The following is a 16138-nucleotide window of genomic DNA, read 5'->3' as shown; positions in this document are numbered from 1 at the left end:
GCCCAGCTACAACAGCCACAGCAGCCGGCCTGGCTGCGAGCCCTCAGACCACCGTACCTGGATCTAAACCCACAGGCAGCAAACTCAGCCCTCGACTTCGAACACTGGCTGAGCTGCTTCGAAGCCTACCTGGGAGAATCCGGCGTGCCTCAGAAATCCATGCTAAGAGTTCTGAACACCCAAGTGAGCCCTAAAGTATTCGCACTCGTCCGGGACCTTAAAACATACGAGGACGCCATCAACCGGCTGAAAAGACAGTACCAAACCCCGGTAAATTCCATGTATGCCAGACACCTCCTGAGATCCCGCCCGCAACAGCTAGGAGAGCCCGTGGAGGAATTTTTACGGGTGCTACAAGCACTCGGCAGAGATTGTAACTTTAAAGCGGTAACGGCGGCAGAAAATACTGAAGACAACGTCCGCGATGCCTTCGTGAAAGGCCTGCGGTCCGACTACTCACGGCAAAGACTACTGGAAGCAAGGGACCTCGACCTGGACAAAGCTGCAGCCCTCGCTCTCTCTCTCTAGAGGTGGCCCATCGGGACCTCGAGGCATACTCAAGGTACTGTAACTCGCGACCCTGGGACTTGGGACCGACCCCGACCGCGATACCCCCCGCAGCAACCCCCCTGGGACCTACCTCAGCGTCGGCGTCCCGGACCCGATCGAGACCGCCACCCCCGGTACCGGCTCCGACATCGGACCCCCGCGATCGGGCCGCCGGCTGCTTCTTCTGCGGCCAGGCGAAACACCCGAGGTCGCGCTGCCCAGCCAGGAACTCTACCTGCTCAACCTGCATGAAGAAAGGCCACTTCGCTAAGGCCTGCAGAGGTGGATCATCAGAGGCCAGCAGTGCCTCATGCGAGCTGTGGGGGCGGCCATCTTCCTTCAAGGCAACAGAGGCCAGCATCCCCACATGTGAGTCATGGGGGTGGCCATCTTTGATACAGGCAACCGACACCAGCAGTGCCTCATGTGAGTTATGGGGGCAGCCATCTTCTCCGCCATTTTGTCCAACCTCGTAGGAGACGCCATTTTACCCACCACGCCCGACCGCCACCGTGCCTCTAGACCCGACTACCGCCTCAACCGCAGACTACAACAACTCGCTCAGCTATACACTAGCCTCCGTCACACTGGACCAGGCCCGCCCGCATCACCTGTCCAAGTCGATGATGGACATCAAAGTAAACGGCCACGCCACGACCTGCCTGTTCGACAGCGGAAGCACGGAGAGCTTCATCCACCCAGACACGGTGAGCCACTACTCCCTCCCTGTCCTGCCAACGCGCAACCGGATCTCGATGGCATCGAGGTCACACACCACAGACATCAGCGGCTACTGTGTTGTGACCCTGTCGGTTAAGGGTACGGAGTATAAAAATTTTAAACTCCTCGTCCTGCCCCAGCTATGCGCTGCCGTCCTACTAGGCCTAGACTTCCAATCCCACCTCCAAAGCGTCACGCTAGCATACGGCGGACCCCTCCCCCCACTCACAGTCGACAACCAGCAGATTTTAAACCGCCCACCGCGTAACACCTGCGGCCTATCCACCCTCAAGGTCCCGCCACCTTCCCTGTTCGCTAACCTCACCCCCGACTGCAAACCCGTCGCTACCAAGAGCAGACGGTACAGCGCCGGGGACAGAGCTTTCATTAGCTCTGAGGTGCAGCGTCTCCTGAAGGAGGGCATCATCGAGGGGAGCACCAGCCCCTGGCGTGCCCAGGTCGTGGTCGTTAAGACCGGCAATAAAAACCGCCTGGTCATCGACTACAGCCAGACCATAAACAGGTACACCCAGCTGGACGCATACCCCCTTCCCCGCATATCTGATATGGTCAATCAGATTGCGCAGTACCGGGTATTCTCCACCATCGACCTTAAGTCGGCCTATCACCAACTCCCTATCCGCCCTGAGGACCGCCAGTATACAGCCTTCGAGGCGAACGGCCGCCTCTACCACTTCCTTAGGGTTCCCTTCGGCGTCACCAACGGGGTTTCGGTCTTCCAAAGGGAGATGGACCGGATGGTTGACCAGAACGGGCTGCACGCCACGTTCCCCTATCTAGATAACGTCACCATCTGCGGCCGCGACCGGCAGGACCACGATGTTAATCTGGAGAGATTCCTCCGTACGGCCCAACGGCTGAACCTCACCTACAATAAGGATAAATGTGTGTTTAACACCTCGCGCCTTGCCATCCTCGGCTGTGTAGTAGAGAACGGAGTCATTGGCCCCAACCCCGAAAGAATGCGCCCCCTCATGGAGCTACCCCTCCCCCACTGTCCAAAGGCACTGAAGAGAACCCTGGGGCTCTTCGCCTACTATGCCCAATGGGTGCCCAATTATGCGGACAAAGCCAGGCCCCTCATGAAGTCCACATCCTTCCCCCTTATGGAGGAAGCGTGCGCAGCCTTCTCCCTCATTAAGGGAGACATTGCCAAGGCCACTATGCACGCAGTGGATGAGTCCATCCCCTTCCAAGTCGAGAGCGATGCATCCGACTTCGCCCTAGCCGCCACCCTTAACCAGGAGGGGAGACCGGTGGCCTTCTTCTCAAGGACCCTACAGGGCCCTGAGATCCGACACTCGTCGGTCAAGAAGGAGGCCCAGGCGATTGTGGAGGCGGTACGACGCTGGAGGCACTACCTGGCAGGCAAACGCTTTACCCTCCTTACCGACCAACGTTCGGTCGCTTTTATGTTTAATAACAAGCTGAGGGGCAAAATCAAGAATGACAAGATCTTGAGGTGGAGAATCGAGCTCTCCACCTACGATTATGATATCTTGTACCGGCCAGGTAAGCTGAACGAACCCCCCGATGCTCTGTCACGAATTACATGCGCCAGCGCGCAAATTGATAGACTTCAGACCCTCCACAACGACCTCTGCCACCCCGGGGTCACCAGACTTTACCACTTCATTAAGGCCCGCAACCTGCCCTACTCCATCGAGGAGGTCAGGACCATGACCAGGGACTGCCAGACCTGTGCCGAGTGCAAACCGCACTTCTTTAGGCCGGACAGAGCAAGCCTGATCAAGGCCACCCGCCCCTTCGAGCGCCTGAGCATCGACTTTAAGGGGCCCCTCCCGTCCTCTGACCGTAATGTGTACTTCCTCAACATTGTTGATGAGTACTCCCGTTTCCCCTTTGCCTTCCCCTGCCCAGACATGACCAGTACCACGGTCATTAAATGCCTGAACGACCTCTTCGCCTTGTTCGGGTTCCCGAACTATATACATAGTGACCGGGGCTCCTCCTTCATGAGCGAGGAACTCCGTCAGTTCCTACTAGCGAGAGGTATTGCTGCAAGCAGGACCACCAGCTACAACCCCCGAGGGAACGGCCAGGTAGAAAGAGAAAACGCGACGGTATGGAAGGCCGTCCTCTTAGCCTTAAAGTCTAAGGGCCTCCCAACCTCCCGCTGGCAGGAAGTCCTCCCGGCAGCGCTGCATTCCACCCGGTCACTACTTTGCACGGCCATCAACGCCACCCCCCATGAACGAATGTTTGCTTTCCCCAGGAAGTCGACTACGGGAACCACGCTACCAACCTGGCTGACCTCTCCGGGGCCCGTCTTGCTGCGAAAGCACGTGAGGGCCCATAAAACGGACCCCCTAGTCGAGAGGGTGGACCTCCTGCACGCCAACCCCCAGTACGCCTATGTGGCATACCCAGATGGGCGGGAGGACACAGTTTCCTTACGAGACCTCGCACCCTCGGGCACTCCGGAGACACCACCTTCACCCCCCCCCACCACCCCCCCAATTCCAGACCAGGTAGACGGCATGCCGGAACCCCACGAGCCTTCGCCGACCACGCAGACACCAGCATTAACACCGGATAATGCAACACCGCCGCTGCGACGATCAGGAAGGCTTACGAGGCCTCCGGACAGACGGACATACCAGAACTGGTAGTACACTTCACCCTGCCGGACTCAAATCTAAACAAGGGGTGAATGTGGTAAACCACTTTTATCGTTCACTATCGTTACACTATAGTTATCACTGTTATATCGTTACTCTATGGTTATCACTGTTTACACTGTTGTATCACTATACGAGGTCGCCTCTTGTCACGCTGCTATACCTGGGCTGACCACTGCTGACTCCGCCCATGACTCCACCTACCTGCCCAGGTATAAAGGTGGTCGACTGGCTGGCATTCCTCCTTGTTGTATCCGATCACCCACGAGGGTGGGCTCTGTTATTTAGCCAATAAAAACCTATAGTTACTTTCTTAACTCGTCGCTTTTCATTGGATGAATTGATAAGTATATCACCCATTAGAACGGAGGACCGCCCATACACCGCCTTCGAAGCGAACGGGCGCCTCTACCATTTTCTCAGAGTGCCCTTCGGGGTAACAAATGGGGTCTCGGTCTTTCAACGTGAGATGGACCGCATGGTTGACGAGAATAAACTACAAGCTACCTACCCCTATCTGGACAATGTCGGTGCAGGCTCGATGGGCCGAAATGGCCTCTATCTGCACTGTGGGGTTTCTGTGAATCTGTGGGCACAACCAGCAAGACCACGATCTAAATCTTGCGAGATTTTTAAAAACTGCCCTAAAGCTGAATCTAACCTACAACGAAGACAAATGTGTCTTCAACACAACCCGTCTCTGTATCCTTGGCTGTGTGGTGGAAGATGGGGTAATTGGACCGGACCCTGACCGATTACGCCCCCTAAAGGAACTGCCCCTGCCACACAATCCCAAAGCTTTAAAAAGGTGCCTGGGATTTTTTTTGTATTATGCCCAATGGGTGCCCAATTACTCTGATAAGGCCCGACCCCTCATTAAATCGACGTCCTTCCCACTATCAGCTGACGCTCGGGAGGCTTTCACCAGTATTAAACAGGACATTGAAAGGGCTGCAGTGTGTGCAGTGGACGAATGCATTCCCTTTCAAGTCGAAAGCGATGCGTCAGACTTTGCCTTAGCTGCGACCCTCAATCAGGCTGGGAGACCTGTGGCCTTCTTCTCGCGAACCCTTCAGGGACCTGAAATCAGGCACTCTTCTGTCGAGAAGGAGGCACAGGCTATAGTGGAGGCAGTGCGGCACTGGAGACACTACCTAGCCGGCAAACGTTTCACCCTGCTCACCGACCAGCGGTCGGTGGCTTTCATGTTTAATAACAAAGGGGGAAAATCAAGAATGACAAAATACTCAGGTGGAGGATCAAACTATCCACGTTCGACTATGATATTATGTATAGGCCGGGAGCCCTTAATGAACCCCCAGACGCCCTATCGTGGGGAATGTGTGCTAGCATTCATACGGACAAATTACAGGGTCTCCACAACGACCTCTGTCACCCAGGGGTCACCCGACTATACCATTTTATAAAGTCCCGCAATCTGCCCCACTCCATCGAGGAGGTCAGGGCAATGACCAGAGCCTGCCGCATCTGTGCGGAATGCAAGCCTCGTTTCTACAGGCCTGACCGTGCACACCTTATCAAAGCCACACGGCCATTCGAGCGCCTAAGTCTGGACTTCAACGGACCCCTTCCCTCTGCCGACCGTAACATATACTTCCTCAATATCATTGATGAATATTCCCGCTTCCCCTTCGCCATTCCCTGCCCAGACATGACCAGTGCCACGGTCATCAAGTGTCTCTGTAATCTATTCTGCATGTTTGGCATGCCGAACTACATACACAGCGATAGGGGGATGTCATTCATGAGTGACGAGCTGCGCCAGTTCTTGCTCTCGAAGGGGATAGCCACTAGCAGAACCACTAGCTACAACCCCCGGGGCAATGGGCAAGTGGAAAGGGAGAATGCTGCTGTTTGGAAGGCTGTCACGTTAGCCTTAAAGTCAAAAGGCCTTCTGACCTCCCGCTGGCAGGAAGTCCTCCCAGACGTGCTCCACTCCATAAGGTCTCTGTTATGTACTGCCACTAACGCTACCCCTCACAAAAAGATGTTCGTTTTCCCCCGGAAATCCACCTCGGGCATATCTCTAGCCGCGTGGCTGACGTCTCCGGGGACAGTACTATTGCGGAAGCACGTGAGAGGCCATAAAACGGACCCCCTTGTGGAAAAGGTACAGCTTCTCCATGCAAACCCTCAGTATGCCTATATCGAATACTCTGACGGGCGAGAGGACAGTTTCCATAAAAGACCTCGCTCCCTCGGGGAGCAGAGAGAACGATGGGAGACCACCCGATGAAGACCTACACTACAAAGAGACAGGACACCCAGAGGTATCAATACCCAACTTTAACCTGGAGGACACTGCAGATAACCTGGAAGATACTGCGGAGGCCCGGACAGCGGAGGAACCAGAATCCACTCCCCTAGAGGCACCCCAACCAGCTTTGCGCCGATCACTGAGAACTGCAAAACCTCCTGACAGACTCACTTATACCAACTTTTAAGAAACATCACCCCGATGGACTAAATCTATAGAAGGGGTGAATGTAATGAAATCTGTTTGTCTTGATCCTGTATTCGTTTTGCACTCATGTATATTACCCTCCCCCACTGTGTATAGTTTCACTTCCTCTTTCCCGACTAACCTGGGAGGTTCCAGGTCTTGGCTCTTGGCTCCGCCCCTGACTTCTCTTACATAAAGATCCCAGGATCTGTATGACTCATTCCTGTGAACCAGTCGGCGTGTTGAGATGTTAGCTCTGATCTTAGTGATTAAAAGCCAACTTGTTTAAGTCTATAACTTCTAGTTTTGTGGTTATTGAAGGCCCATCAGGGTGCAATTGGTCAATGGGCTGATAGCAAATCGACAGCCCGTTTTACACTGTGCCCAATGTTCTCAGTGTCATTGTGATCAAAAGATAAGATCTGCAAGCTTACCGTTTAAACCACTTCTGTCTACATTAGCTGTTCTGCCTTCGTTCTGCGATAAAACAATGTAAAAACATATCTATATTTTTAGACTGAGTTCATTCATCCCTTCCTTCATAGAAACATAGAAGATAGGAGCAGGAGTAGGCCATTCGGCCCCTTGAGCCTGTTCCGCTATTTAATGAGATCATGGCTTATCATCCAAATTCAGTACCCTGTCCCTGCTTTCTCCCCATATCCCTTGATCCCTTTAGCCTTAACATAGAAACATAGAACATAGGAGCAGGAGTAGGCCATTCAGCCCCTTGAGCCTGCTCCGCCATTCAATGCGATCATGGCGGATCATCCAAATTCAGTACCCGGTCCCTGCTTTCTCCCCATACCCCTTGATCCCTTTAGCCTTAAGAAATATATCCAACTCCTTCTGGAATATATGTAATGTATTGGCCTCTACTGCCTTCTGTGGTAGAGAATTCCACAGGATCACCACTCTGGGTGAAGAAATTCCTCCTCATTTCTGTCCTAAATGGCCTACCCCTTATCCTTAGACTGTGACCCCTGGTTCTGGACTCCCCGACCATCGGGAACATCCTTCCTGCATCTAGTCTGTCCAGTCCTGTCAGAATTTTATAAGTTTCAATGAGATCCCCTCTCATTCTTCTAAACTCCAGCGAGTACAAGCCCAATCATCCCAATCTCTCCTCATACGTCATTCCTGCCATCCCAGGTATCAGCCTGGTGAATCTTTGCTGAACTCCTTCCATGGCAAGAATATCCTTCCTCAGATAAGGCGACCAAAACTGCACACAATATTCAAGATGTGGTCTCACCAAGGCCCTGTACAACTGCAGCAAGACATCCTTGTTCCTGTACTCAAATCCTCTTGCTACGAAGGCCAACATACCATTTGCCTTCTTAACCGCCTGCTGCACCTGCATGCTTACCTTCAGCGACTGGTGCACAAGGACACCCAGGTCTCGTTGCACTTCCCCTTCTCCCAATCTATTGCCATTTAGATAATAATCTGCCTTCCTGTTTTTGCCACCAAAGTGGATAACCTCACATTTATCCACGTTATATTGCATCTGCCATGCTTCTGCCCAATCACCCAACCTGTCCAAATCATCCTGTAGTTTCTCGGCATCCTCCTCACAGCACACACGCCCACCCAGCTTTGTGTCATCTGCAAATTTGGAGATATTACATCTAGTTTCCTTGTCTAGATCATTAATATATATTGTGAATAGCTGGGGTCCAAGGACCGATCCCTGCGGTACCCCACTAGTCACTGCCTGCCACTCGGAAAAAGAGCCATTTATTCCAACTCTTTGCTTTCTGTCTGACAACCAGTTCTCTATCCAAGTCAATACCTTGCCCCCAATCCCATGTGCCTTAACTTTACACGCTAATCTCTTATGCGGGACCTTATCGAAAGCCTTCTGAAAGTCCAAATACACCACATCCACTGGTTCTCCCTTATCTATTTTACTTGTTACATCCTCAAAAAATTCCAGTAGATTTATCAAGCACGATTTACCTTTTGTAAATCCATGTTGACTTTGTCCGATCCTGTCACTGTTTTCCAAGTGCTCTGCTATTACATCTTTAACAATGGACTCTAGCATTTTCCCTGCTACCGATGTCAAGCTTACCGGTCTGTAATTCCCCGTTTTCTCTCTACCACCTTTTTTGAATAGTGGGGTAACATTAGCTACCCTCCAATCCATGGGTGCTGTTCCAGATTCCATCGAATGTTGGAAGATGATCAGCAATACATCTACTATTTCTAGGGCCACTTCCTTAAGTACCCTAGGATGTAGATTATCAGGCCCTGGGGATTTATCGGCCTTCAATCCCATCAATTTCCCTAACACCATTTCCCTACAAATACTGATTTCTTTCAGTTCCTCCCTTTCATCAGACCCTACGTTAAGAAATATATCTAACTCCTTCTTGAATATATTTAATGAATTGGCCTCAACTGCCTTGTGTGGTAGATAATTCCACAGGTTCACCACTCTCTGGGTGAAGAAATTCCTCATCTCAGTCCTAAGTGGCTTACCCCTTATCCTTGGACTGTGACCTCTGGTTCTGGACTCCCCTGCCATCGGGAACATCCTTCCTGCACCGAGTCTGTCTAGTCCTGTTCGAATTTTATAAATTTCAATGAGATCCCCTCTCCTTCTAAACTCTAGCGAATATAAGCCTAATCGACCCAATCTCTCCTCATACGTCATTCCTGCCATCCCAGGTATCAGTCTGGTGAATCTTCGCTGCACTCCCTCCATGGCAAGAACATCCTTCCTCAGATAAGGCGACCAAAACTGCACACAATACTCAAGGTGTGGTCCCACCAAGGCCCTGTACAACTGCAGCAAGACATCCTTGCTCCTGTACTGGAATCCTCTCGCTATGAAGGCCAACATACCATTTGCCTTCTTAACCGCCTGCTGCACCTGCATGCTTACCTTCAGCGACTGGTGCACAAGGACACCCAGGTCTCGTTGCACTTCCCCTTTTCCCATTCTATTGCCGTTCAGATAATAATCTGTCTTCCTGTTTTTGCCACCAAAGTGGATAACCTTGCATTTATTCACATTATACTGCACCTGCCATGCATCTGTCCAATCACCCAACCTGTCCAAATCATACTGGAGTTTCTCTGCATCCTCCTCGCAGCACACACGCCCACCCAACTTTGTGTCATCTGCAAACTAGTTCCCTCGTCTAGATCCTCCCTCACAACAACATATACCACTGATACAGGAGATTTGCTAATAGTACAAAGTAGTTTGATGATGTTGGGCATATGGGGCTAACTTTTTGAGTATACGCTGGTGTTGGGTAACCTTGCCCATTGTCAACCTGAACTTGCAAAATGATTCCTGATATAACATCAACCTCAAGCAGTGAAAAAAAATGACTGGTTCTTGAAGGAACAGTTGTTTGGCATACCTTTATTAGCTTGTGGGTGAAGAGAGAACATTTATCAAATTTCAAGGCAAAGATATAATTTTGTAAAAGCTGTGCATAATGGGCATTTTTTGAAGGGTTGGATGGTGCATCCCCAGTGTCTGTTTTATTTTTCTGATTACATGAGTTGTATCACAATGAATACGAGGGGCATCTGTAATTGTTTTGAATTGCTCAAATACAGAAGTACCTCAGAGTTACCGACACTTCAGTGAATTGTGTTGTAAGGATTACATTTTTCAACTTCTCATAAGCTTTCTACAGTAACGTACTTGACTGCGTGCTTGCTATTGGGTACTGTATTTTTTTCTTTAAATTTACACATTTACTTTATCTAAAAGTATTTTTCACTGGAATAAAATTATTTCACTGTTATATGTACTGACACATCAGATTTACAGCTATTTCAGAGCTACAGGATCCCTTTGGACCCAAGGTAACTGTAACTCAGAAGCTGTCCTGTATATTTTGAATTTTGTTTCTAGCTACAATTAAATCAACTAATTCAATTGATAACCAGACTGAAAAATAAAACCTGACATGTTAGCTTAGTCTTCTAGTGGTATGATGTATATTAACGTTAAATGTATAGTTCCAGAATATAAAGCCCTTCCCCCCTTTTAATTGAACAGTGATGGAAGATGACGAGGTCTCTATAAACCTCTGGAATGGGAAAAGAGTCAAAGTTTCCAAAAATGTGGCCATGTGGATTCCATCTGCTTTGTATGAAAGAGTGCTACAGGAGCTGCTTACTCCTCTATCATCCAGACAGCAAGTACAGGATGAGGAATTGAGTGCCTGCCGTGATGTTTGTCTGCTTAGGCCCCAGACTGTGCCAGTTCACCTGTGCCACTTTGAACCAACGTACACCCAGCCCTGGTATTCAGGTTTCCCTGGCCTAAACCCATATAATAATTACTGGCATGGGTTCTATCGTGGCTTCCACTCTTTGCCAGCTCATCCTGCGTGTTACTGTTTTCCAGAAGTGATTTCTCCTGTAGGATGGTGGTCAGTGACTCCAAGATCTACCAACACAACAGCATTTAACAAGGATGAGTTGGACAAGAAAGTTACTTTGCAGCTTCAGGAATTAGATGTTCCAAAAAAGAAAATTCCTGATGAAAACTTGCTTTGTTCATCTTCTTCCTCTTCATCATCTGAAGATTCTGATAGTAGCCCAGAGACAACTGTCAGCAAGCCTACTTTGGAGGACAGGGCGGTGAATACAGACATTAACCTGTTGGAGAGGCCGAGCACCAAAGTAAAAGACAGGCCTGAATGGAGGTATTGGAGTCAAAGCCACCAAGAGCCACATCGAAAGAAACCAGGTAAAGTGAAACTTTCCTTTCAGTTATATAGGGGGTGAATTTTCTTGGATTTCGCCTTCTCATGTAAATTGAGTTTCCGACAAAATGCCACTGAAGTTACAGTGGCGGAAATTCACCCCATAACAAATGACTTTAGTGCAGGAATCAGATACCTGTGTATATGTGTTCCCAAAATCTGAAACTATTATTACTATGATTCAATTTATGGTTTTATTTCTGAAAGTTAGATTGAAAACAAAAATATAAAAATGTATTATCTAATATGCAGTATTTTAAATATGCTTGTTGGTGTTAACAAAAGTAAACTATCGGCCCATTAAAGGATTACTGGAGCATTTATACATCACATAAAAAAACAGCATAAAGGGGGTAGTGAAGTATAACAATACAGAGCTTGCTCCTTTCAACAGATCATGTACATTTTGTACTGTTACAGAATTTTCCTTCATGTAATCTCCTGAAACAGCTAAATAACTGCTGACAATGCCAAAGAAACTATGTGAAATGTGTGCCTGTCCAAAAGTAATTGGAAGAAAACTCCAGTGTATCAATCTAACATTACTCATTTTAATATTCAACCATGACTTGTTGCATTGCACAGATGATATCCCCAGGGTCCCTACTGCATTGCAGCCATAATATTCTGTCTGGTAATGGTACATGTGTGTGTTCTTATCACCAGTACTTTTGATACCTTCTGTAACTAAATGCAGGGTATTTGTATTTGTCCCGCTGCTTTTCGAAGGAGTTAATCTGCACATCATTAAACTGTTCTTGATGAAAGTCCACTTATCTATCACTTGCTGTGAAAATCTTTATTCTAACCTCTACCCTCCAGCCTATATCCAGTGTAGCTTTGAGTATGTCTCAATATTAATTCTACAGTCTATGAGGTAAAAGGTAACAATTTATCTAGGCAGACTTATGTATTTCTCACTGTTAACTCCTGTACTTCATGTAAACTGCCTAGTTGTATTTCAAGCACAGCAAAGGGAGCAGACAAGCACAGGACAAACTGTATGGGTAATTTCTCACGGTGTTGCACATGAGGAGTCAAGAACAAGTGTAGTCTTCAGCTGAAGCAGATAGGAGGACGGGGGACAATTGGTCCAGGGTGTGGAGATGTAATTCAGTCCCCATTTTAAAGTCATACGTTTTCCCCTTATTTTTATATAAAACTTTGATTTTATATTAGTTTCCTAATTGATATTGGGGAGCTGACAAGATAATAGAGATAGAGTGATGTAGCGAATGAGTAATGATAATATTGACATGGAACCTGATCTGAAAATATATGGCATGTGCCTGGTACTGTAGTACTACCTGGGCTTGTTACCAAAAAAAACTATATAATATACTATAAACAACAATGTACACTACATAATGTATGTTTATGTATAAACAGCTATAGATGATACAACATTACCAAATGTATGTACTATATATTCTGATATTTGGTTTGTGATGTGCAACCTGGTGTATTGCATTGCTGGTTTGAAAAAGAACTAAAACACATGAACTCATAGCCTAACCATTCCAATGCAATATTGAGGGAATGCTGCATTATTGAAGGTCTTGACCTTTGAATGAAATGCTGAAGCTAGGTACCAACTACTTGTTTGGGTGGATGTAAATGAGCCATTGGCACTATTTGATGAAGAGCAGTGAATTCTGTGGCGTTCTGACCAATGCTCTCTCTCTCAACCAATACCACCAAATACCAAAATGTACTGGGTTATGCATTTCATTGCTATTTGTGGGATATTGCTTGTGTAGAATCACTGCTTTGTTTGCTTAAATAACAACCATTACTGCACTCCAAAAGTTTAGATAGTGTATTAATATAGAAACATAGAAGCAGGAGTAGGCCATTCGGCCCCTCGAGCCTGTTCCGCCATTTAATGCGATCATGGCTGATCATCCAAATTCAGTACCCTGTCCCTGCTTTCTCCCCATATCCCTTGATCCCCTTAGCCTTAAGAAATATATCTAACTCCTTCTTGAATATATTTAATAAGTTGGCCTCAACGGCCTTCTGTGGTAGAGAATTCCACAGGTTCACCACTGTCTAGGTGAAGAAATTCCTCCTCATCTCAGTCCTAAATGGCCTACCCCTTATCCTTAGACTGTGACCCCTGGTTCTGGACTCCCCCGCCATCGGGAACATCCTTCCTGCATCTAGTTTGTCTAGTCCTGTTAGAATTTTATAAGTTTCAATGAGATCACCTCTCATTCTTCTAAACTCTAGCGCATTAATATGTAAGATAAATGCAAGTATTTTTAAAAAAAATCATGGATTGTATGTTTTTCTAGATTTTTTTTTAAGGGAAGTGTGACATTATCATTCATCTTAAAATTAAAAAAAACACTGCAAGTTCCCCGCACCGCACAAGGTGAGTTCGCAATCTGAGTTGGACCATTAGGGATGGCCCAAGTGGAGTAGTAGTTCTACAAATGGTGGGAGGATCTCAGGCCATTTATTTTTCTAAAAGCCAGTTGAAGAGTGACATTGGCCAAGCCTTGGGACCCAGTTACTACCGTACTGAACAACAATACTCTTCTTTTTGCAGGGACATGGTCTTCAAGCCCATCGAGGAGTGTCTCCGACTCCAGTCAGCTGATTCCTTCCCTGCAGCTGCAGGACCTTGGAGCAACAAATTGCAGTGCAATGTTTGAACACATTGATCGTACACATCCTCAGAACCCAATCACAATGAAAGAGGTTCTGACACATCACAAACATGACCTCACATCAGCTACCGGGGTAAACTTCCAAACTGACTGATGGTATCCACAAGATTGCAGAGCATTTTCACCCCATCTTGTCGTATATTTGTTTTGTTATATACTTCATAGTTTTCCTGAACAATTTAGTGCTTCTACCTGAAACGTTAACTTGTTTTTGCTCTCTCTCTCAAATGCTGTATTCCCAGTACTTTCTGTTTTTCTTCCCTTTTCTTCCCCTGTTCCCTCTCCCAAATCTCCCTCGCCATGTACCTTTCTCTGCTGAAAAGATGGACAGCAAACCTGCCCTGGGCTCCTGCCAATGCCACACTACAGCCATCCCCTATCAGGTACAGCACAGATTGGATACATGATCATGCTCTGTACTCTCCTCCAACAATGAGTTAAACCCAGTCTCATGAACAACTGTGACATTTTCATTTACCACATCATTTCCCTTTGATCATCACAGATTTGCCAATGTCATGCTGTACATTCGTGTCCACTGAGCATTAGATTGACTATCCAAACATATTTCAAATAGGATTCTGAGAACCAGTAGGCTCTTTCATCCCATTAGTCTCCTACATTTGAATCAAGGGTCTAGAAGTGAAGGACAGTGCTCTAACAAACTGTCAGTGTCCAGTTCTTTTTGGTGAACACTCCAAAGTCAGTGTACAGAAAAAAATGTAACTAACCACATAACCAAGTATCAGTTATTTCCCCAATAACAAAACAGAACAGTAAATAATTTGAGCAGTAAAGTGTTTTTTTAAATAAAAATGTAATTTTGAATTTTATTGACCAGGTTCAGGCTCCACCAATTCAGGAGCGTCTAGGAGAGAATCAGTTATCACGTGACCGCCAACATCAGGAAGCAGTACAAAGATCGAGAAAGAAAAAACTGCAGCTGCGTCAGTGGGAGAAAGACAGAGAGCAGCAAAGTCAAGACAAGTATCAAAGTGTCCAGGAACAGCGCAGGTACATCAGTGTTTGAATGTGCTGCAATACAACAGAAGTTAGCTGTCATGACACTGAGAAATCAGTTAGAGACAGGTAAAGAATATTGGACAATCAAGGTTAAAGAATGTGACATAATATAATCCAGGGATTATTCAATCTATATGAAAAATAATAGATACCACTTGGGAGTGAATATTGGCTGCAATGTGATATGGTGAGGCGGTGTTGATTACAAATAGCAATTTGATATCCAGGAGTGATTTACAGGCTGTCATCTAATATTGGGGAATGATTTATTGTCTGCAATTTGATATCCAGAAATGATTGTAGTATTTGCAGAGCGCTAACTGTCTTTGCTGTCAAGTTTAAAATGTTTCCAGGTGGTCATTACTTTGCACCAGTAGGTACATTGCACTAAGTGTGGAACCAAAGTTGTTTGGGACTACAGGTAGACTATCCTTTGTCCGAACTTCCGAAAACCGAAAACCTCTAAAAACCGAAAGTTTTTTCATTCAGCATAAGTCGTGCGCACGACATGACCAGAGTGGCGCACGACTTACGCTGAGCAGGGCAGAGGGTCACAGAGTTCCCTCCTGGGTAGGAGATTGCAGGCCGAGCCGGGCAGTGTGAAGGAGGTACCGGGAGAGTGAACCCAACAATACAGCGGCCCGTCCGATATTCTTTTCTCCCCCCTGACCCGACCCGCGGCCCGTCCGATATTCTTTCTCCCCCCCCCCCCCCCCCCAGATCCCCCCCTGACCCCGACCTGAACCGCGGCCCGTCCGATATTCTTTTCTCCCCCACCCGACCTGATTTGCGGGCCAGCTTAGTAGGAGTCAGCCGATATCCGGCTTTCCAGAGAAGCAGGAAGGGGAATGAGACACGGAACAGTCGCAAGAGGTAGCCTGAACTTTGAAAATTTATATTAAATACAAATTTCCCAGTCTTATAATAATACCTTCTGAAATCCGAAAAATTCCAAAAACCGAAACTCAGCTGGTCCCAAGGCTTTCGGATAAGGGATAGTGTACCTGTATTTCTGAACTCTGATTTGCAATTGACTACACACCATAATTACAAAACACAGCTTGTATTGGTGCAAAGCTCAAGCCACTTCAGCTCATAGCAAACCTTGCAGTATGACCAGACTATAAAAGTAAAAAGCAAACCAGGAACTAGTTTATGTTTGTATTACTATTATGTGTGATATTTTTATTTTATTGAAATATCTGTTTCAATCACTAAGATCTGTTGCAGGAGGCACCTCATTTCTCCACTTGACATCTCAGGAAGCCATCAAGTGGCTAGCCAAACTAGACATCCCATTAT

General features: G+C 47.3%; 1 protein-coding gene across 4 annotated transcripts in view; it reads left to right on the top strand.

The window, feature by feature from the left end:
• Positions 1 to 16138, top strand: part of c15h11orf16 (chromosome 15 C11orf16 homolog) — a 55042-nt gene that overhangs the window by 19163 nt on the left and 19741 nt on the right. For all 4 annotated transcript variants that reach the window (XM_086007947.1, XM_086007946.1, XM_086007948.1 and 1 more), the window contains exons 7-9: positions 10427 to 11122; positions 13693 to 13886; positions 14655 to 14827. In XM_086007947.1, the coding sequence (XP_085864073.1) occupies positions 10427 to 11122; positions 13693 to 13886; positions 14655 to 14827 (1063 nt within the window). The remainder of the gene's footprint in view (positions 1 to 10426; positions 11123 to 13692; positions 13887 to 14654; positions 14828 to 16138) is intronic.

This window comes from Somniosus microcephalus, chromosome 15 (assembly GCF_052327205.1).
Source record: "Somniosus microcephalus isolate GS21.2 chromosome 15, FLI_Smic_1.0, whole genome shotgun sequence".
Classification (NCBI taxonomy): Eukaryota; Metazoa; Chordata; class Chondrichthyes; order Squaliformes; family Somniosidae; genus Somniosus; species Somniosus microcephalus.
Note: the sequence above shows the minus strand (reverse complement) of the source record. Positions and strands in the feature narration are given on the sequence as shown.